The sequence below is a fragment of the Protomyctophum parallelum genome, assembly GCF_964188405.1.
Source record: "Protomyctophum parallelum genome assembly, chromosome: 1".
NCBI classification, from domain to species: Eukaryota; Metazoa; Chordata; class Actinopteri; order Myctophiformes; family Myctophidae; genus Protomyctophum; species Protomyctophum parallelum.
In genome coordinates this window covers 13,094,111-13,117,485 of record NC_139697.1, presented here as the reverse complement: position 1 = coordinate 13,117,485, position 23,375 = coordinate 13,094,111, and the positions used below count along the sequence as shown (strand labels likewise).

General features: G+C 43.4%; 1 protein-coding gene across 13 annotated transcripts in view; it reads left to right on the top strand.

Moving 5' to 3' along the window:
* Positions 1–22,044, top strand: part of nfyc (nuclear transcription factor Y, gamma) — a 42,635-nt gene extending 20,591 nt beyond the window's left edge. For 6 of the 13 annotated variants that reach the window (XM_083777402.1, XM_083777399.1, XM_083777403.1 and 3 more), the window contains exons 5-11: positions 2,414–2,509; positions 6,972–7,139; positions 11,870–11,938; positions 14,900–15,049; positions 16,859–16,963; positions 18,917–18,973; positions 20,042–22,044. In XM_083777402.1, coding sequence (XP_083633528.1) covers positions 2,414–2,509; positions 6,972–7,139; positions 11,870–11,938; positions 14,900–15,049; positions 16,859–16,963; positions 18,917–18,973; positions 20,042–20,161 — 765 coding nt within the window. In that variant the 3' untranslated portion in view covers positions 20,162–22,044. The remainder of the gene's footprint in view (positions 1–2,413; positions 2,510–6,971; positions 7,140–11,869; positions 11,939–14,899; positions 15,050–16,858; positions 16,964–18,916; positions 18,974–20,041) is intronic. The other 7 variants (XM_083777404.1, XM_083777406.1, XM_083777405.1 and 4 more) reach the window with 7 other exon arrangements.
* The last annotated feature ends 1,331 nt before the right edge of the window (positions 22,045–23,375 follow it).

The window sequence follows — 23,375 nt, the reverse complement described above, 5'->3', positions numbered from 1 at the left end:
TAAGGGGAGTGGCATAGCAGAGAGAAGCGGACAGGGGAGGCTTCCCAGACTCCCGGCTCCAGTGTGCCTTGGGTGGTCTTCTCTTCTCGGGGCGTAACGTAACTTTAGTTACTTTGTATTCTAACAATCAAGAGAGAGCAACCGTCCCAGTGAGGAAGCGGTGGTCCCAGAACCAGCAGCCCCCCCTTCTCCTGAGGGGAGGGTCTCTATCCCGCTGGTGAAGAATTCCTTCCTCTCAGTCTGTCTTTCTCTCTTGGAGAGGCCTCTGAAAGCAGAGCCAGTCCCGGGTGCCAGTGACCCACTTTTTCCTACTCCGGCCATTTTGCCACTCAACATGGATCCTGGTATGATGCTGGGAGGTAGAGGGGAGAGGAAGGAGGGGTGTAAGAGCTTTGGAACGCTAGGGAAGAGAAGTAGAGCTTTGTCACACCTGGATGTCAAGAGGGGAGAGCCGCCGAAGCGGGACATGAAAGAGTACAAATAAAAAGGCAGCTTTATCCGCTCGCATACTTTGGAGAGATTAGCAGTTCATGGGTGTGTGTGTGAGAGAGGAAAGAGGGAGAGAGTTTAACGTCTCGACTAACCCGAACCCTAGCATCGCTGTTCTGTGTCACGACAGGAAAACTTTCGCCGAGCCGTTTTGAGCCGGTAGATGTATCTGGTGTGATATACAGAGTAACTAAAACACTCCATTGTGAACTCTTCCTCGGACTAGGAAGGATGCTTCACCTAATGCTCTCAGAGCATCAGGTGAGCATCAGGTGTGGGCTCCGGGCGTGATGTGTGTAGTCTCATCTCGTCCGTCCCCCCCCCCCCGGCACACTTTAACCCATTAAAAAAAAAAGAACGTCCGTGTCCTTTTTAACGTTGGCTATTCAAAAAAGCTCTATACAAGCTTGTACATCTGCTATTTTGATTTTACTTTGAAAAGTGTAAGAAGCACTGGTTTTGAAGGCTCGACTTGCCCCCCCCCCCCCCCCGCAAACTGTGTGAAGGTTATACACATGTTAGTTACATTTTACACAACAGATGGCGCAGTGTGACGTGTGCAGCTAATGCATGTGCAATTTATTATGCGTCTGTCAACCACTTTCACCCTCACCGACTTGAGTAAGTAGCCTATATCTACAAACGCACATACAGTAGATGGATCGTATGTTTCCGGGCCTGCGCGACGCCACCGGACCGCAACGTATGACATAGGGGCTTAAGTGAATAACGCAACACAGTGAACACACACACACACACAGAGCTCTGATGCTATTGTGCTGGGGGCCAAGCCGATCAGATCGCCATAGCAACGCTCATCAATACAACAAATGTGGACGTGTCACGGTATTAGCGGATATTAATCAGTCTGCTATATATAGACCATGGTGGGGGTGGAGCCAGGGTGGGGTGGGGGGGTTGACTGCCAATATCCTGTGGAAAATTTCATTGGGACACACTGCGTGGGGGGAGGGGGGGCTTTGCAGGTTTTGTTTGTGATGTCAGGACAACGTTGCACGTAACGTTCTACTGGCTCTCGCCTCTCACACACAGCCGGGGGCTGCGTAGGTCCCTGTCATTTTAATATATAGGATATTATGAATCCAAGCCGGAATACAATCGATTGATTGATCATTAAGATAAACATCCTCTGAAAAAACGACTGGGGTTGATGTCAGAGGGACTGTGGCTCTCTGAGGGCCACAAGTCGCTTCTTTTGTGCCAGTTATCAAAGTGACAACTTGTGTTCCAGTTCTACCGGGAACTGTATTTGGATTCCTTTTCGATCGCCCTGTCCTGGCTCCCTCCGCTCCCACAGCCATGTGACTATTTTGAGGGAAAGAACAGAGTGGTGTTGAGCAGTAGCAAATGGTCCAGGTTTATATTTAGGTAGCTGTCGCTTATTGAATCAAAGGCACTGGACTCATCACTGGACTAAAAAGCCCCCATCCCTTGTTGTCTCCGCATCTCTTCCCACTAAGAGACCACGATACGATGCGTATCACGTTGATTTTGAATAATGACCATGTCTTTCAGATTTTGCTACACAAGAGCTCTTCTTTTTATTCTGTTGTATAACGGCAGTATTGCACAAATTGAAACACTTCACATTTCAGGCCCACAGATCTTTAAAGTAAAATATTATATTACTAATCCCAGAGAGTTAATGATGTAACAATGAGTTAATGTTGCAACAACAAGCTCATGTCTGAGTCTCAGCCATGAGCTGCTTGTGTAGCACCATAAGTGATGTTTATTCTTCCTGCCTTATCAATAGAGTAACTGCCTGTATCAATACACGTATCGGCAGGCATGACAATAGGATATATTGCCATATCTTTTATTTTTTATTTTCTTGCACAGCTCTACTGCCCACTCAACCCCTCTCCTCCCTCCCTCCCTCTTCTTCTTTGGTGTGTTACAGAGGAACGACATTGCCATGGCGATCACAAAGTTTGACCAGTTTGACTTCCTAATCGACATCGTGCCCAGGGACGAGCTGAAGCCCCCCAAACGACAGGTGGGGGAAAGGGGAGGGGCAAACACACATTTATTGTCCCGTCTAAAAGTGTGTCCTGGGGCTGCAACAGTTGATCAGACTCATTGATTGAATCCATAATTTCACAAAACAATCGATTCCCAATATCTCTATTATATACTAATGGTTTTAAAAAAATGCCACAGAAATGTCAAAATAATAAATAAATGGTGACAATGGCTGATCTACGAGCTTGTACATCTGCTATTTTTCCATGACATGCTGTGCAGCAAAGTACAAATTGACATTTAAGTGGTTTATAAAACAAGTAGGAAAAAAAATGCAACACTCATTTGATTAATCCAAAAAGTAACCGATCTTTTGCGGCCCTAGTGTGTTCTGTTCTGCTGAGTTTGTCTTTTTTCTTTTTTTCTTCTTTAAAATCTTTATCCCATGATTTTGTAACCCATTTTTCACCCAGTGTCAATTATCTAATGTAATCCTGGGCGCTACACTTCCTCTGCCAACCTGGGGGGGGCAGTGGACTGACCTCATGAGTTTCACCGGCCGGACGTAGCGCGTGGAAGGAACATGTTATTCCGACCAGTGCCTTTCCCCTCCATCAGGCGCCACGGCTGGCCAGGGGGAGGTAGTTTAGAGACCAGAATTACTGCATGTTTTTTGTGAGGGTACCTACCCTAGAGGACACGGGGAGAACATGCAAACTCCACACAGAAAGGCCCTTTCGCCAACCCCGCCTCGGGTACCCTGTGTGATGTGGAGGAGAGAACACGCCCCCAGCGGGAATCGAACCCAGGACCTTTCTAGCTGTGAGGCGAGAGCAATTTTAAACTATTAGTATATAATGGACATATTAGGGATCGATTGTTATTAATTGTATGTATTTTTAGTCAATGCGTCAATGCATCGACCGTGGACAAGGGATATTTTGGGGGCTGCAGTCCCATCAGTGGCAGTCAGGAGGTGCTGTAAACATCCTTGACTGGAAGCTGGGTTTTTATGGCAGCGAGGGCTTTCAGTCGGATGTTTGCAGCGTCTTGTTGCCCCCGACAACTAAACAACGGGCCAGGAGGTGACGTCAGAAGGACACATCCTTGTACTCCATCTCTGACTGTGTGTGTGTGTGTGTGTGTGTGTGTGTGCACACAACTATACTTGTGAGGCCCAAATGTCAACACAAATATTTTAGGGTAAGATTTAGGGTAGTTAAGGCTTAGAATTGGGTAATTATTTAGATTAAGATGAAAGTTATTAAAGGTATTTAGTTTAGACTCTAAATACTTCATCCTAATCTAATAACGCTAAACTTTAGAGGAATTCCTGATTTGTACATATAGTTTGTGTGCGTGTGTGTGTGTGTGTGTGTCTGTGTGTGTGTGTGTGTCAGCCATTACTCACCGCACACTGGGTAATGCTCCAAAGCTTTACCCAGCTTAAGGTTCCTTACACCATAGGGGCATGTCCACTCTGGTGTAAGGAACCTTAATAAATATATTTTTTTTAAGCTTTGGAGCATTATCCAATATGCAGACCTCACTTTTGTTTTTGTTACTACCTCTGCCCGGCACCTGGCTTTAAGTGAGTGGATGTGTAGTATGTAGACAACACACACACACACACGCATAACCACTTTCACTTCGCTAATTTTGTGTGAAACTATAGTAGAATGAAGTAGAGCAAGTTAAAATATGAAGATACAAGGTTTCTGCTCAACGGCAACGATACGACCTTGTCCTGCGCTGCAAAAGGAACCGCTTGTCTGGGATTCTTCTGTAAACGACAGAGAGAGAGAGAGCGGGAGAGAGAGATGGCCAGCAGCCGGCGTGGCCAGTGGAGCCGCGTCGTCCTGGAGACCGTGTACTGGAGTGTAAACATCCTACACTCTCAGCTGTGTGATCATTGAGCTGGGAGAGGGGTGTTTACGCTCTCACCCACGGACTGACCGACCCACAACCAGCCGGGTTCACTGGATGGGAGAAGGGTGTTTACGCTCTCACCCACGGACTGACCGACCCACAACCAGCCGGGTTCACTGGAGACATTTGGTGTAGAGAGGGGAAAGAAAAGGAATGGGACCAGAGTTCAGACCCATGGGGGACGCCGGTCAATATGTATATGGGTTTAAGTAGTAGTAGTAGTAGTCGTAGTAAGTAGCCTTGCCGAGCCATGAGGCCCATAGGGCAGGAGCCTATCTCCTGTTTCTGTAGCGTGAGGCAGCTTGATGTACAAGTACACCCCCTGGACATGACGCTAGTATGTCGCAGGGACTTACCCCCAATCCAACCCTTGATGCTGAGTGTCAAGCAGGGAGGCACTGGGTCCCATTTTTAGAGTCTTTGGTATGACCCGGCCAGGGATTGAACCCCAACCTCCCAGTCTCAGGGCGGACACTTTAATATGGGTTTAAGTGGTTAATTGTATTTAGCATAGCTCAGCTCAGTCCCTGGATAAGTATGGTAAACTGTCTATATATCCAGTGGTGGACACGGTACTAAACCTAGTACTTGAGTCAAAGAATAGATGGATACTTCTGGACAAATATTACTCCACTTTTGCACTTTGAGTTAAAGTACTGGAGTACTTGACGGGCCCACACACACTGTCTAAACTCTAGGACGATTTTAAGTAGTTTGGGATCCTGTCCTGGCTATATGAAAAGTTACATTGATAACTTCTTCATCTATAATGGCAAGACAATGACACAAATGTACAAATTAGTTTATTTTTATGTCACAGGCATTTGAATGGGTCAGATGATGAGAACGTTATTCCATTGTTATTCCATCAAGCTGATTACTAACTGTTGTATTTTGACTCTACTGCATCAAAATGTGTCATCGCGACACATTTTGACCGTGTAGATCTGCTATCGCCACTATTTATTTATATGACAAGATATGACATTTTTAACATGGTAATCATGACCGTTATGACGATTGTGGGGGGGAAAAAAAGAACTATCAGGCGATTATGTAATAATAGTGTCGGGGCTACATGTCTGATGCTCTGCGTTCCCACAGAGCCCCAGCGTAATGTTGCACGTAGTGCTGCGGTGCTTCGATGGTGGTGTTACTGTATATTATTGACCAGCCTGGATGGAGGCCCGGCTCAGCTCAGCCCTGTCAGTGTGTTAATGGATCTTTGGGTCCAGATTACATTACTCATCCGTGGCCTCGGAGCCCCATCAGTTATTTATCAGACCTGCACTCATCTATGGTTACAACTGCAACAATAATTCATGGATATGTAATGGACTGATGGTGTGTGTGTGTGTGTGTGTCTGGCTTCTTAGTGGACTCATTTCAGTCCTTGGGATTCCATTGAAGCCAGCGTTTCTGGGTTATTATACACAGTGCAGAAGTCCTGACGTCACTCACTCCTTCCCTGTCTCGCAGACATTGTTCTCTATGGAGAATAACATTGGGTCATCGTAAAGTCATCTCATATAAGCATTGTGGCCCAAAAATAAACAAACCATCCCGGCGATATTGCCGGGGAGGTGGCTCTCTATCGTATACGATTAGTCAGTCACTCATATTTTATAGTCTGTTTCTGGTTTAAAAAAAAAATACTATTTTGGCGGCAGTAACATTAGTGTTTTCTCTGGCCGTCAGTTGATTCTTCATATCCATAGTCAAAACTGAGTCACTGGGATCATTTGTTTATTATTGCTTGTAGATCAGCCATTTCAACTATTGTTTATTTAAGCATACATTAATACAAGAGTTGGCTGGCTGGGTATGACTGATAATCCCTTGTGGGAATGGACTACGTCACGACTGATTTCAGTCATTTGGATTCCATAGAATGACCGAAAATAGCAGATCTACAAGCTCACAACACGACGTGTTGTGAGCTTGTAGAACGGCTATTTTCGGTCATTAAGTGATCAAACTAGCAATATAATACAAGTTTAGAAGCATCTTCCAGAAACAGAAATGTTATGATTTCTTCAGCTGGTTAGCGCCCTAAAAAAATATTTTGCTTTATTGGTCAAGAACGTGTGCGGACACGGACATAAAATATTCATTCATTCATTCATTCATTGGTTGTTGTGGTTCCTTCAGGAGGAGGTCCTAAAGCAGGTGATTCATTCATTGGTTGTTGTGGTTCCTTCAGGAGGAGGTCCTTCAGCAGGTGATTCATTCATTGGTTGTTGTGGTTCCTTCAGGAGGAGGTCCTTCAGCAGGTGATTCATTCATTGGTTGTTGTGGTTCCTTCAGGAGGAGGTCCGTCAGCAGGTGATTCATTCATTGGTTGTTGTGGTTCCTTCAGGAGGAGGTCCGTCAGCAGGTGATTAATTCATTGGTTGTTGTGGTTCCTTCAGGAGGAGGTCCTTCAGCAGGTGATTCATTCATTGGTTGTTGTGGTTCCTTCAGGAGGAGGTCCGTCAGCAGGTGATTCATTCATTGGTTGTTGTGGTTCCTTCAGGAGGAGGTCCGTCAGCAGGTGATTCATTCATTGGTTGTTGTGGTTCCTACAGGAGGAGGTCCGTCAGCAGGTGGCCCCTGCAGAGCCCGTCCAGTACTACTTCACACTGGCCCAGCAGCCCGGCACCGTGCAGCAGGTGCAGCAGGGTCAACAGGGCACACAGCAGATCCAGCCGGGACAGATCATCATCGCACAGCCACAAGGACAGGTACAAGGACAGGTACACAGCAACCCTCATACCCCTGTACACAGCCACAAGGACAGGTACAAGGACAGGTACACAGCAACCCTCATACCCTGTACACAGCCACAAGGACAGGTACAAGGACAGGTACACAGCAACCCTCATAACCCTGTACACAGCCACAAGGACAGGTACAAGGACAGGTACACAGCAACCCTCATACCCTGTACACAGCCACAAGGACAGGTACAAGGACAGGTACACAGCAACCCTCATAACCCTGTACACAGCCACAAGGACAGGTACAAGGACAGGTACACAGCAACCCTCATAAGCCTGTACACAGCCACAAGGACGGGTACACAGCAACCCTCATAACCCTGTACACAGCCACAAGGACAGGTACAAGGACAGGTACACAGCAACCCTCATACCCCTGTACACAGCCACAAGGACAGGTACACAGCAACCCTCATACCCCTGTACACAGCCACAAGGACAGGTACAAGGACGGGTACACAGCAACCCTCATAACCCTGTACACAGCCACAAGGACAGGTACAAGGACAGGTACACAGCAACCCTCATACCCCTGTACACAGCCACAAGGACAGGTACAAGGACAGGTACACAGCAACCCTCATAAGCCTGTACACAGCCACAAGGACAGGTACAAGGACAGGTACACAGCAACCCTCATAACCCTGTACACAGCCACAAGGACAGGTACACAGCAACCCTCATAACCCTGTACACAGCCACAAGGACAGGTACAAGGACAGGTACACAGCAACCCTCATAACCCTGTACACAGCCACAAGGACAGGTACACAGCAACCCTCATAACTCTGTACACAGCCACAAGGACATGACGTTTTTACGTGAAGCTGCAGTTAGAATCTTGTAGACAAAATCAGATCACAGCGTTTTACTTCCTCCATGTTGGTCTTGGCACCGTGAGCTGATGAGGCCCACTGTCTCCCACCAGCATCAGAACACACCCTGCACATGCATGCACACACACACACACACACACTCTCACACACACACTCTTCACCCACATGGCCTGCTGGGAGAACATTCGATCGCACACAGTGTTACCAATAGGGGTCCATTGACTCGCTCTCTCTCACACACACACACACACACACACACACACACACACACTACAGTATTATACAGTGTAACCTGAGCATGAGCAAAATGAAGGTTTGTACCTTTACCAACAGGACATTGTCACACACAATGTTGAGGGTCACCTTTCAACTCTCTCTCTCTGTGGTCTCAGTAAGTGTCCCTCTTAGCTGTGGTGGACAAAAGTACTCAACCTCTCTGTACTTGAGTCAAAGTATAGATGGATACTCCTGGTCCGGTCAAATATTACTCAACTGCAAGTCAAATATGTACTCGAGTTGAAAATACTCAATTCCAAAGTAGATGCTTTAAAGAAAATACTTTATTTTAAGTATTTAAAATCAATGACGGTAAAGAAAACATCAATAACTGTAAAAAAAAAAAAAAAAAAAAAAACCCGAAAAGAAACAACGTAATGCTGTTATCGATATTCACAACATGCCGCATAAATCTACCTTTTCCCTTCTTAGAAATGTAGAGTCAAAGTACAATATTAATCTTTGAAATGTAGTGGTGTGATAGTCATGACGTAGTGGTACTCTCCAGTAAATGTACTGTCTGTTAGTATCCACCGCTGTGCCGTGCTGCGTAGCTAGCTGGACCTCTGTGCTGCTTCATGCTGCTTCAGCACAGTTTGCCTTTAGCTGAGCTGTCACACAGCGCTCGGCGCTGGCCTGGTTTGCTTGTGCATGCACACACACACACACACAGCCGCTACTGCTGCATTTCCCCTACGACACTCACTTTAAATAGACCGCTGCGCCCAAACCATACGCGCTTCTGTTTTTTTTTGGAACGGTTTCGGAGAAGTGGCCGCCGCAGATTCCGATTGATCGGCCCAGTTTTAAATATTAGTTTTACCGCTTTTAAGACTCAAGACTAATCGTTTTGAAAAATGTTCGAAAAGAATACAACAATAGGCGATCTACCGGCTCCCAATGGCGTCGCATCACGACGCGTTGTGAGCTTGTAGATATATTTGGGAAGACTTTGTGTCTGTTATGACATGCCCAGTGGTAAAAACAAAAAATCTAATAACATTTTAACTTTGAACCACGGCATCTTCTATATCCATGATATATGTATGTATCTGAAGGAGCAGCAGGCTCCAGCTACGTAGATCTGAACGAGCAGCAGGCTCCAGCTACGTAGATCTTGAAGGCAAACCTCCCGTCTCCTCTAACTGCTCACTTCCTGAGTGTTCACTTCCAGATAATAATGGCCGGATAAGTGACAGACAAGACAACGGATACATGTTTTGCGGTTAAGGTATGAGAGGCGGAAAAGAGCATTGTAAAAGGAGATAGGAGGTTGTCTGCTCTTGTTTAAACCTTCTTGCAGTATTGTTTATTATTATTGGTGGGACTGCGCACAATTAAAAGTAATTGCACCAGAGTTGGCTTGCAGCTCATTTGCATCTGTTGTCCCTGGGACAGAAAAAACGACCACAAAATATAATACACTGACAAGAACGTAATTTTATCACATACAGTTGGAGTATTTTAATCAACGTGCCGAATATTATGAAAAACAAGGCAATCATTGATGGTGACACATTTGTGCTTGCCTTAGCCAAATGCTTGAGGCTGGCTTTAAACTGTGTAAACCTTGCTGAGTTTTCTAACATCTGCTGATATTGAATTCTTCTTTCCCACTCCGTTAATAATGCAAAAGGAATACTACTTTAACCGAGAAATTAGATTCCCCAAAGGCTGTGGTACCCAGTCACAGCCCTAATAGATGCTTCAGTCTAGCTATTGTCAAAGTGAGGTACTACAGTATGTCCAGGGGTTCATGGATTGATCCAGGGCAGGGGTTCTTTCAACTCACCACCATCCTGGGGACCATTGTCAGACTGTGTGCAACCTCTAATGTTAACCCATACCTGACACGACAGACTCTTGGCTATAGTGGTGGACACAGGGACATAGTCTCATATCATTTTATCTCTCCAACCTTGTTCTGTATTTACTTATTCTTCTTGTATGTCAGTCACTCAGAGAATATGTAGGATAGGATAGTTTGGATAGATCTTTATTGAAATTATCGGCAGGATGTAGAGTGACTTGGCAGTAAGGTATTCACTTTCAGCTTCACCCAGTTGATGTCTGTTCAATGGGAGGTCGCTCTAAGCAGAGCTGTTGGGTGTTAAGCGTCTTGTTCAGGGACACGTATTTTGGACAGACCGTGACGCCAACCTAGGCGGTCCAAATAAGACACTCTGTTACGAGTCTGTAACGTCTCAGAGTGTACAATGGCTAATCTACACTGCAAAATCTGCACTGTTAATTAAACTCGGAGTGTACAAATTGCTTTCCATTTGTACACTCAGAGTTCAGACCTGTTAAAGGTTCAATTTGGACCCCAGGTGGTCCCCAGACCCAATGTTGAGAACCAGTGATCTCTAATGGCTGGTGTCACATGGCATGATGGTCACATTTAGCCATTAATGGCTATTGATGTAATTGACGTAATTAATCAAAACACTTATGGCCACTGACGTAATCGTTTAATTCCCTGTAATCGGGGGCTTAATATAGCAAAATGTAGCAACTTTTAGCTTGTTTGGCTAACGGCCGATGTAATCTACCTAAAACCGTCCGAAATCCGCGTGTGCACGCTCTCGCATGCACAAGCGCGGTCTTTATGTGCATCACTGCGTAAAATGCGATATTGGAGCTTAATTTGACTTGGTTATTAAAATCAACGATGATCGCTTAGCATCCCGGACATCTGACAGTGCAGCACAGTCCAAAACTATTACCGGATGTTATTGTTCATTAAACCGGAAGTGACATCGCCAGATTCGCTCTATTTGGTCAAAATCGGCATAATGGTGACATTACCGCCACCATCAGGACTAGGTATAACACTATAGGATTGCCGTTTCAGAATGAGATATTGTGTGTGTATATCACAGATTTTTCTATTGGCATTAAAATGACAAATTAAACATATGAATAGTGCAGGCAGAAGGCACAATCCACTGTTAATAAGGCTGGCCATAAGCTAGTTAATTGTCCTCTGCCATCACTGTGTCTGCCGCCTATCTCTACAACACTAACCACTAAAGCAGACGTGAGTGAGTGACTCTAAATAAAACATTCCATCACCATGTCTGTCTTGTCTTGCTCTCTGTACTCCAGCCTGAGCTGTTGTCTTCATGTCATCTCCTCTGTCTTTCCCTCGTGGTTTTAACCTCCTGCAATATGGCACCATGTCATTTATCTTCTTTGGCAATGGAAGCGAGCGACAGGACGATGTAAAGACGCAGTGATGCATGTACTGTAGCTGCTCCAAATTACACACTCATTCATCTTTGCGTCTACCTGTGTGAACGCCCCATTAGAGTATTGACCATAGCTAAAAATCGTCTGTTTTCACAAACTGGTTTATATTTTATTGGACATTAATTTTCTCAATTGAATGTGGTTAAGACTGGCCTTTCCCTCCCTCCATTACCTGCAGATTCGAGTAATGGTTTTGGACATGCAAGGTTTCTGCCAGACAGCGACAACATGCTTTGTTAATGCTTGCGCTCCACCTATGCTTGCATTCATGTGTTAAGTTTCTGCACCCTCTGCTTCTCTCTCTCTCTCTCTCCCTCGGTCACCCATTCTCTCGGCCCTCAGGTGCTGCAGGGCGCCACCATGCAGCAGTTACAGCAAGTGCAGGTGCAGTCACAGGGCACACCTATCACGGTAAACACACGCAAACACGCGCATGATACAACACTGCTGCACCATGCGCCATGCATGCAGCGTTCTCCTCTCCCCCCTTTCCCCTTGTCATTTCCATATGAAGCTGCAGTGTGGGCAACTTTGGCAGAGGCCTGTCAGCATCGATGGATTCATTCGCATGGTCGTGCATCTGTGCAGCGGAGTGGTGCAATCAAATAACGCGGGAACCCCTTTTGGTGTTAGCATTATGCTATGCTTTAGCTATTGAAAAATAGCAGATCTACAAGCTCATAGCGCGCCACTGAGTGGTGCGCTACGAGCTTGTAGGTCTGCTATTTTTTGAAAAATCAACTGACATAGAAACATGGATTTTTCAGAAAACTGTCAGGATGTAGAAGACATTTTTAGATCTGATCTCAGGTCAGAATGGGTTAAAGAGACGTGATACCCGGAAGGGAGGAGTAGCTGCTGCCACATGCATCAAACACAACCCTTTTGTTTGCATGTAAAGTGGGTCCTGAACCGGCTCAGGTTTTTGGGTTTATTGATATAATTAAAACCTGGCATTAAACCTGGCTTTCCTATTTTGGGCATGTCGTTCTAGGCTATTGAAGTAATTAATTAAAAGAAATCCCTCATTACCCTTGACGTAATTGGTTTAATTGCCTGTAATCGGGGGCTTAATGTTGCAAAACACAACACAGTGAAGAAAGCAGGGAAACTGGAAGTACCCTCACTAAAAACGCCGGGACAACGCTCCACACGTCCCAAACTCTTCTCCCTTCTGGCTCCAAAACTGTGGAATGCACTTCCCATTGCAGTCAGAACTGCAGCATCACTCCCAATCTTCCGCCGTAGCCTGAAAACCCACCTTTTCAGACTCCATCATGGCCCATAGCACTTACCCTAACCCCTTACATAGCATTCCTGTTGGCTTAGATAGCATTTGACACAGACTTATAGCATGTTATGTAGACAGCACTATAATTGTATTGTATATAGTCATAGCACGCCATAGTACATATGTATAGCATAGTAGTGAATATGTATAGTTTATTATGTATAGTGTATGTATAGTTTCATCATATAGATATTCCACTGTTACCTTCTTATCTTACGCATGTTTCATGATAAATGCTTTTATGTGATGTATTCCCATGCTTTTGTTCTTGCCTAAATGTAAGTCGCTCTGGATTAAGAGCGTCTGCTAAATGCCTAAATTGTAAAGCTAGCGGATGTTGTTGTGTGTTGAACCGGAAGTGACATGGCCAGATTTGCTCTATTTGGTCAAAATCGGCATAATGGTGGAGTTACCACCACCATCAGGACTGGGTATAATACTATAGGATTTACCGTGTTAAAATGAGATATAGTGTATGTCACAGATTTATCTATTGGCATTAAAATTACGAATTAAACGTATGAATAGTGCAGGTAGAAGGCACAATCCACTGTTAATTAGGGTGGCCGTAAGGGGGTTAATGGCTAAAATATCAGATCTAGAAACTCGGACCACATTGCATCATGCAACCCATTCACTGTGAGCTTGTACATTTTTCTATTTTTTGTTTCTCTTAGTCGTAGTATATAGGTCTTAAGTGGTAAATACTGTTGAGTAACAGGTTAAAGAATGATTGTACTGTATGTAATAAAGTTTTGCTCACAGAAAGGTTTAGGTTTCAGTTTGACAACCCTTTTCATTAGCATATGACATAATGATTACACACTTTCAGTAATGTTTAGGCCAGCCCACATCCACGCAACTCCTTGCAACATGCAACCACTTGCAACCATTATCCCCAATGGCAGTTACATTGGTGTGGTCTGGACTTTACACGGGTCAGCAAACAAAGTTGTTACTCTATCCGTTGCTACCCTGTGGTGGTTGTTGCAACCATCACCTTTAAATACAATCACAGGGGGTTAATAATATGCTCATGTTCAGTTTAGTACATTCATTTCTTATTATCAACAGGATTGTGTTGTGTGTTTTCCATAATAGATGGTTATAGGTAGATAGGTGGTTTTCAACCTTTTATTAATTTCCTTACGTTGTCCATTTGGTTCCATTTGTTCACTCGATCAAGCACTGATCTAGGTCATATCAATGACCATTATTTATTTGGCATTTGAGCCACGGACCAGCATTTGATGAGATTTAGCCCCTCAGATCCAAAACTACGATAGGAGTAACAGAACGCCTGTGGTTTCCAGGGCTACCATAGGGGAGACAACAGGCAAACGCAAATCTTTAACAATAATTTAACTCGAGTGTGTAAAATGACAACATAATTTTACGCTCGATAGTTAAAGATCTATTAAGGGTCCATTGGTTTACCAATTCTCCATCATTTAGCTGGGGACCACCTGGAACCCCCTCAAGGAGCACTCACCAGGACCACAAGCTGAGAAGCACTGATCTGGGTGTCCTCTCCTCAGGTGACCCCATGCGGGCCACCGCGGCCTCGGATCAGGTGGCCCTACCGTAGAGACGGCGTGAGAGCGTCTGAGTCGCCGTGTTGAAACGTGCACTATCGTCTCTTGTCATCCTAAAGTGCCTTGTTGTGCTGGTCCTCTTCCAAAGGGGGGGGGGGGGGGGGGGGCTAATTGGGACGAGCGGCTGGGTTTTTGGGGTTAAACGCAGATGCCAAAAACAGTTACTGATCTGTGTCTCTTGGTCTCCTAGCCCTGCTGTCAATCATAAACTATGTGTTGGAAACTTGCGTGGACTGTGAATCAACAACTAATGTGTGTCTCTCAATTTCCCTCCCTCTCTTTCTCTCTTTTGCTTTCCCCCCATTTCTCTACCTCTCCCCCCCCCCCCCCATTTCTCTACCTCTCCCCCCCCCCCCCCATTTCTCTACCTCTCTTTCTCTACCCCCATTTCTCTTTCTCTCCCTCCCTTTCATTCACTCTTCCTCTGTCTGTCTTCTTTGTCTGTCTCTCTCCCACCCCCTCTCTCCCCCCTCCTTCTCTGATAAGAGCGCTCCGGTGACCATGCAGGTGGGTGAGGGTCAGCAATTGCAGATCGTCCAGGCCGGTCAGGGCCAGACGATCCAGACGGGTCAGGGTCAAACCATGCAGGTCATGCAGCAGATCATCACCAACACCGGAGAGATCCAACAGATCCCTGTAAGAAACCTGCACCATGTATAATGTTCTTATTTTGATCATAACACCCACTTACTGAATATCAAGTCTTCAGGTTTATGGCACATTAGGAGTCCACTAGTACTAGTGGTTGTCAAATGTTTTCTTTGCAAAGACCCCCTTAACTCAGAGTTACAGATCTGTTATGGTCATTCAGGGCTATCTATTTATGTTTCTGGTAATATTATTGTCCACTCATTGTGTGTGTCCGTAGCAAAAAATGGAATGTTGACACAAATGTCCACCACAAGCCAACATGGCGATGACCCCTGTGTATAACCCATTGAGACCTGAGGCCAGCTTTTACAAAAACGTAAATTACCGTTTACTGAAAAACCTATGTTTCTGATGTATCAGTATTACTATTAATACTATTACTATACTAGTATTATACTATTTCATGTCAAGGACCCCAAAGATTATCTGTATTTGGCCGCCGACCACCATCTGAAAATATGTTTATTCCAGGGACCCTACAGAAGCCAAGATTTGAGTTTAAAATGTCCGCCGTGAAAGAATACATATTCAAAGAATTGCACACGTTTTCAAGGTTTTTCCCAAAAATAGCAGTTCTACAAGCTCATAGCTTGAAGCGGCCCCTCCTCCCTGCGAGGTTTGGCAGCGAGTTTAAGTGTTTAGCACCAACATATAGGACAAAAACTAATCAAAATGGCGAAAGCAGCCAATCTACATGGCTGAAACGCGTCCCTCCGTCCACCACAACAAAGATATTATGCCTAGGGTACCCAAATGGTCAGCAGCGACCCTGACTATTAGTACACAGTGAAGTAAGCAACACAACTGCAGCTAATCAAATTAATAACGGGTGCGTTGGATTGTTTGTGTCAATGCTGTTTATCATGCACATTGGCATGCCCTTGGCTCTGAACACGCATGAAAATCGAACCCACTGATTATTAATGCGTTTGGTGCAGCTGTGTTGCCTGAACTCAGTTTTATTTGTCATAATGTATAAATAAAAATATATGATTTTGCTTCGAGCACTCTCAGTCTTATATAAACAAAAGAAAGTGGAACATTCTCAACCTTTTATTAATTTCAATAACCCCCACTTTGATGAGTCCTTTGATATGCACTAGGCCACGTACGCCCATTTGACCACTTTATTTCTTTCCTTTTTTCATCTCAGTGACCCCGACCTATGCTTATTAAAGTCGTGTATCTAAGAATAGGATTCTGGATGATGATGTGCTGTACGGAGTTGACGTCAGCGCTGCAGAGCTCTGTTGTCCAGCTTTCTAAATCTATGCAAGCCTCGAAATGGCATCAATTTGTTTTTTATGACAGTGATTGTTCACCTTGAGATGCTCTGCCATTACCATCCATGTACCCTCCTTTTGTGTTTCCGTTCAAATGCTAAAAGCTTTAATTATTCTTGGATTGTCCGTTATTCATGTCTTACTCCAAGTACATGAAATTACAAAGGATAAGGACGGAAATGTCACCGAGATGTAGGGCAGCAGTAGAACAGCTTTGCTTCGTCACCAACATTGTTTTGACCTTGTGAGATTTCACAAACGTTCGCCTTCACTCAACCCATCGTATCGTTGACCGTTTGTGGGGTAATCATCAAACGGATGTTTTAAGATGGTTAACGGCTCTCTCTCAGACCGACGAGTGAACGATTGCCACAGCGGTCAGTCACCCGGAACACTGAAATGGCCGTTGACCTCTGTGTTCCTCCCCAAATGACAGGTTTTTTTTCTGTGAGAGTGTTGTGTGTGCACTAAGCCCTGGTGTTTGTCTCCCCCGTGTGGTGACTGTGTGCAGGTGCAGCTCAACACGGGCCAGCTGCAGTACATCCGTCTGGCCCAGCCCGTCTCTGGAACGCAGGTGGTCCAAGGACAACAGTTGACGCTCGCCAACACCCAGCAGGTAAAAGGCTCTTCCCATTCCGCCGCTGTCGCGTGGAAACCGTGCATGTCCAATACTGCAATGGTCTGTAAAGTAATTCAAATGAGCTTTATTGGAGTGAGAAAACTGCGTTTACATTGCCAAAGCAAGTGTCAAAATATAATATAATAAAAACGTCATATTGCGTCTATATATATATATATATATATATATATATATATATTATACAGGGTATCAAGCATTTTTTAAGTCATTTTACTTCTACTCCCCTACATCTCGGAGACAAATGTACTTTTCTTTTTTACTCCACTACAATTATTTGAAAACTTTAGTTAATCGTTACTTTGTAGAGTTTGATTATTATTACAAAACATACATGAACCACTTCAGACCTGTATACATTTAGGCCATTCGAAAATGGCCGATCTGCTATTTAAAAAAATATTTGTATACATCTGAAGACTTGTGAAATGGGACATTCTGCATAATTGTACTTTTGCTACTTTAAGTACATTTTTATACAAATACTTTATGTAACTTTTTACTTAAGTAAAACATTGGAGAACTTCAGGGAATGGGAAAGAAAAATATCCCGTGTTCCTGTAGATCCTATGGCGTTATTATTTAGTCACAAACTAAAAGTTAATACTTTTCATTGTTCAAATATTTATAAAACACACAGACTTAACCACTTTTCTTTCATTTCTTTTTCCGCCTATAATAACATGCCCCAAAATGGGCACAGCAGCTTGAAAGTGGTTAAGTGTCTCTGGGTTTTATAAATATTTAACCAGTGAAAAGAATTAACAAAAGCTTGTGACTGAATGACTACATTGGATCCATTTGGAACACATTAAAGCTATTTTTGTTTCAACGGTTTCCACCCGAAAGGGGGAGACTGCCAGAACCTTCACTTAAAAACAGCCGGGACAACGCTCCACGCGTCCCTGACTCTTCTCCCTTCTGGCTCTGAAACTATGGAATGAACTTCCCATTGCAGTCAGAACTGCAGAATCACTCCCAATCTTCCACCGTAGTCTGAAAACTCCGCTCTTCAGACTCCACTTCCGTAGCACTCGGCAACCTTGCAGGTGTATGCAAAAGCTTAACCCATTTTGGGCGGAAACCCCTTTTGGTGTTAGCATTATGTTATGCTTTAGCTATTTTTGAAAAATCGAAGAACGACTGACAGAAACATAGCTTTTTCAGAATTTTTAGAATCTGATCTGAGGTCAAAATGGCTTAAATTATGTCATTTAGAACGGCATATTATGTAGAGATAGTGTATACTTATAGTTTAATTGTACAGATATTGTATAGTTAGACGGATGTTAGGTTCTTATCTTACTTATGATCCTTGATGACTATTTCTATGTATTACCATGTGGTGTTATTGCTTACTGTAAATTGCTCTAGATTAAGAGTGTCTGCTAAAATGCCCAAGTTGTAAATTGTAATTGTTGAAAGCGGATATTCAATATGTACCTCTTAAAATTTCGTAATGATGCAATAATTGAAGTTATACATTGTCTTTGTTTAACACAGATTGAATAGACTTTGATTTCTTGCAAGTCGGGGATGTGACTGAATTTCAATTAAAGTGCTATCAATTACTTCATTTGTTGGTGTAGGTACTAAGCATTGCATTGATGTGATAATATCAGAAAATATTGAATTTGATTGTAATAACAATGCTGTAGCACTCGACTAGAGATTAAATCAGTGTGCTGTAGCACTCGGACTAGAGATTAAATCAGTGTGCTGTAGCACTCGGACTAGAGATTAAATCAGAGTGCTGTAGCACTCGGACTAGAGATTAAATCAGAGTGCTCTAGCACTCAGACTAGAGATTAAATCAGTGTGCTGTTGCACTCGGACTAGAGATTAAATCAGAGTGCTGTAGCACTCGGACTAGAGATTAAATCAGTGTGCTGTTGCATCCGGACTAGAGATGACTTTAGTTGTGATTCTCAGATCACACAGGCGGAGGTACAGCAAGGACAGCAGTTCCAGCAGTTCAGTGACGGACAGGTAACTATTAAGAATTCACTTGGTTGGTTCACAGTTAATGCAGGTTTTTTATATATTGTTATCTATTTGGGGAGGCATGTGCACAGACCACTAACCAGCTGGTATGTGTCTAGAGAAGGAAAGATGACTAACATAATCTATAATAATACAACATAATATAATGACAAAATGTTTGTTATTTTGCTGATCACACAGCATTGCACTTTTAAAGATTTTTACTTCAGTGCTTCACTGCTACTGTAAATATTCTAACTTTAAATGTAACATTACTACAACACGCCTACCCTTAAAACCCTTAACTGTAAACATAACTTAATTATTAGATTAGACCCTTGGTGGTGTAAGTGATATAAGTTTTTGTTGGAAGTTGGAATATCAATATCTTATCCGGAAAAGAAAACCTGGCAAAGATCATTTATCACATAACATTTTAGTAGTGTTCCAGTTCCAATTTTGCGTGCAAATGTTTTTGTTTCATCACTTCCCATTTCACTTGTTTCTGTATCCTGCATGCGTTCTCTCAGTCCTGACTGGATCAAATTGCTATCCCGGCCTGTAGATTTATTATCTGTTTACTATCATAAAAGAGCTGGAGAGGCTGGGAGACCCCCTGTTGACGAACAAACACTCAACAGAATGATTACTAACGTAATATAGAGTTATGTAACATTTACAGTATATTTAACACCACCTTTAAATTGGGCAAATTAGCGTAATTTACAGATCTGCAAGCTTACAAATAAAATTATGCCCTCTCACCATGGCATTTAAATGAATATAATCAATTATAATCAAGGACCTGGTCCTCACAAGACAAAATGGTGGTGGTTTTATGCTTAAAAAAATATATTTGAAGATGGGTTTACAATTAGAAAAAACATTCAGGTTGGCGTTAGTCAGGATCTGGCATTTAGAGTTTAGTTTTAGGGGATTCATGCCTGATTCATACTAAGTTATGCGTTGTGCACTGGAAAATAGCCAATCGCATTGTGAACTGCTTAATTCCTAAAATGTTGATGTCCTCATAATAAGAATAGTAATACAAACCTGTGTGTTCGTGCTCCACAGCAGCTGTATCAGATCCAGCAGGTGACCATGCCAGCGGGACAGGAGCTGAGCCAGCCCATGTTCATCCAGTCCACCAATCAGACGGCCGACGGCCAGGTGACGCAGGTCAGCGGAGACTGAGCCCCGCCCTCTGGAAACCCTCCACCCCACAGACACACAAACGCACACACTCACACACAGACTAGGGATGGGACGATAATCGTTTATCGTGATTAAAAAAAAACACTCGCAATAATCGTGTCGCAGGGATTTACATTTATCGTGAAATCGTCATACACTAGGGTGAATTGTACGGAGTGCATTTGGTACGTTCTTACTTCACTCTACAGTGTCTACACAAATCGATTCGCCAAAAATAGCAGATCTGCAAGCACACAAACGTCTATTGTTGGCGAACGTTTCCCCCCAAAATAAGGATGCTGGGGGTTAAAGTGGTTACACAAAAGTGGCATTTTAATTTTAAGAACATTTAGAATATTGTCAATGGCAATTATTTTTGCCACAATAATCGTGACATAATTTTAATATTGTCCCATCCCTAACACAGACACACGCACACACACCAGCCCACTTGCTGTGACACCGCCACCACCAACGCAACAGTGAAATGGCTCTGTGCATCTAAAACACTAGAAGGAACTGCATCTTTTTCAGAATGTTTTGTTGTTGTTGTTTTGCTCGGGTCAGACTCGGTCAGAAGAACCAAAAGGGACACTGGAAAACTGGCCTCTCAGATAACGCTACGTCCACACCATGTCTAAACCCCAACACGGACAGACACGATGTCTAAACCCGAACGTGGACAGAGCACCATCCTCTCCTCCGGGACGGGACAGACCTGAGATTCAACCCCTCTCCTCCCTCTGCTCTTAGTTGTCTCTATCTGTTTTTTGGGTCTTTTTTTCTTTTCTTTACTACGAAGAGTTAACCCATAAGCTGAACATTTTCCAGAACGTGTGAAGTTCTGTAATGTTTAGAACCAGAACCAGCCCTTGAAGAGGGAGGTACATCATTAAAAAAAAAACGTTAGCTTGTGCATATGCTATTTTTGCTTTTTTAATAAAAAAGAAAATCTAAAGGATATCTGAAACTGAGTCATAGCGAATGGAAACAAATCCAAAATCAGTGACATAATTTTGACTGGGTTTGCTTGGTTACTGTAGTCCAAAAAGAGCCGTTTGTTATTTATCCATGGCAGTCGAAAGGATTCCTTTCGTGTCTTGATACCCGACTGTTTGACACGATAAAGCCATATAATTTATAGGCATTACTTGGGCATCATTCGTCGTGCTAGGTTGGTTACCAAGTTCAACCCACGAATGCCAGGTGATCATAGATTGATTCTAGTAGGAGAAGGCCCTGGCAGACATTTAATAGGTCAATAATAATGTGATGTGTTTTCTTTGTTAAAAGATGGCGGTGTGGAGGTAATGTGACAAAACAGTCCAGACCAGGACATTAAAGGGTGGTCTAATGTCTACACATAGTTTGCTCATCGAAATAGCCCAATTTATACGTAAATTGTCTATATCCGGATCACGAGACGCAGTGCACAACCAAGGATAAATGGGACATAAGATGTGTCTACTCTGGTTCACACTTCACCTTGCCGCTTCTGCCACAACCCAGGGTGGGTTTGGGGTCCCCCCCCCCCCTCCCCTCTGGAGAACATCAAAGATGCCCTTTCTAATAAAATAATGATAAATAAAAAAAATTACTTGTTTTATATGTAAGTGGTAACTGTCAACGTTATGGTTTGTTCTTGAGATTAATTTCTTTGCCTTCCCGACCCCCAGTCATTTTTGTACAGTAACGACCATTGTTGACGTTCTTATTATTGTATTTCTTTCTTTTTCTTTTTTTTCTTTACCTTTTTGCATGTAGTTTAAACTGCCAGCATGATATGCAATAGATAGGTACACATTTTTATTTTATTTTTGATGTTAATTTTTTTTTTTTGTAAACAAACTTTGTGAGATGAAAAAAATAAAACGATAACATGCCCCCAGTGTCTGGTGGATTTATTTTGTAAGGTGTTTGTTCTTCTTACTACAGCCCTTGGTGTCATGACTTATCCTACATACGTTACTTAAAGCTGCACTACTTTCTTGTTCTGCCCCGGATTGAACCCCATTCTCCTGCACAAGAGCTGCATTTTTATTAAATTTCTTACCAGCTATTATGGAAATAACTTGGCCTTCGCTACTTCCTTCACAGGTGTTACCCATGATACTAATACGTTCTGTTCCATTCTGGTCAAACAGAGTCTGGGTGCTGATATTGTCCATGTTGGCTCACTGGAAACACTGCTACACCAGTGGGTCTCGAAGTGACCTTAAGTACCTTCCAAATAGACCCTTTGTACACTCAAGGGTTCTGGGGGTCCTTGCACTTAAGTTTGAGAACCACTAACTAAATGGACAAGTATCATCGGTAACCGGGCCCCTGTGAAAGAAGTAGGACGAGTAATTCTGTGGATATAGAGCATAGAGTTGTAGAACCTATTTCGTCGGCTGGGGCCGGCTGTGGCTCAGGAGGTACAGCAGGTCGTCCAATGATCCATGGATCGGCCGTTCGAATCCCGTCTCCTGTCCACATGTCGAAGTGTCCTTGGGCAAGACACTGAACCCTACATTGCCGGTGCTAGCTTGCCACCATTGGGCCCTTTTTTAAACTAGTTCCTCGCCACTCGCCCTACACACTTCCACTCGGTTTGAGCATAGCTATATAAATAATAGAGACGTCACCGGGATTCCCCTCCCATCCAGTGCTGTCTCTATTATTTCTATGCTCAAACCAAGTGGAAGTGTGCAGGGCGAGCCGAGTGGCGAGGTTCGTGTCAATGGTGTGAATGTGGGAAGCTGTTGTTGACTGTTCGCCGCGTCACCTCCCAATGTATGAATGAATGGAACATTGTAAAGTGCTTTGAGCACTTGAAAAAGCGCTATAAAAATGCAATCCATTATTATTATCTGCTTGCTCAGGGGAGAATATTGACCATCAGGTCGTGTTAAGCCAGAAACAAAATTGTTTCTAACCTTGACCTATATTAGACATGATCTAAATGTCTCAATAGAAGAGAAACCACCCCAACTGTACGTAAGCTACCACACAGAGTGGACAAAATAAAATGTTATTTACTAAAGTCACATACTACTGCTTTATGAGTAACATAAGAAATGCCAGCAGGAGTTTAACCTATTGAAGTCACTGTATGTATCTATCCACGATGTCAGTAGACTTCACCATCATATCAAAATTCTTTAATCTGTGCTATTGAACACCCTTAACGTCTGTGTGGGTTTTACAAAAAATAAACAAATGAAAATAATTT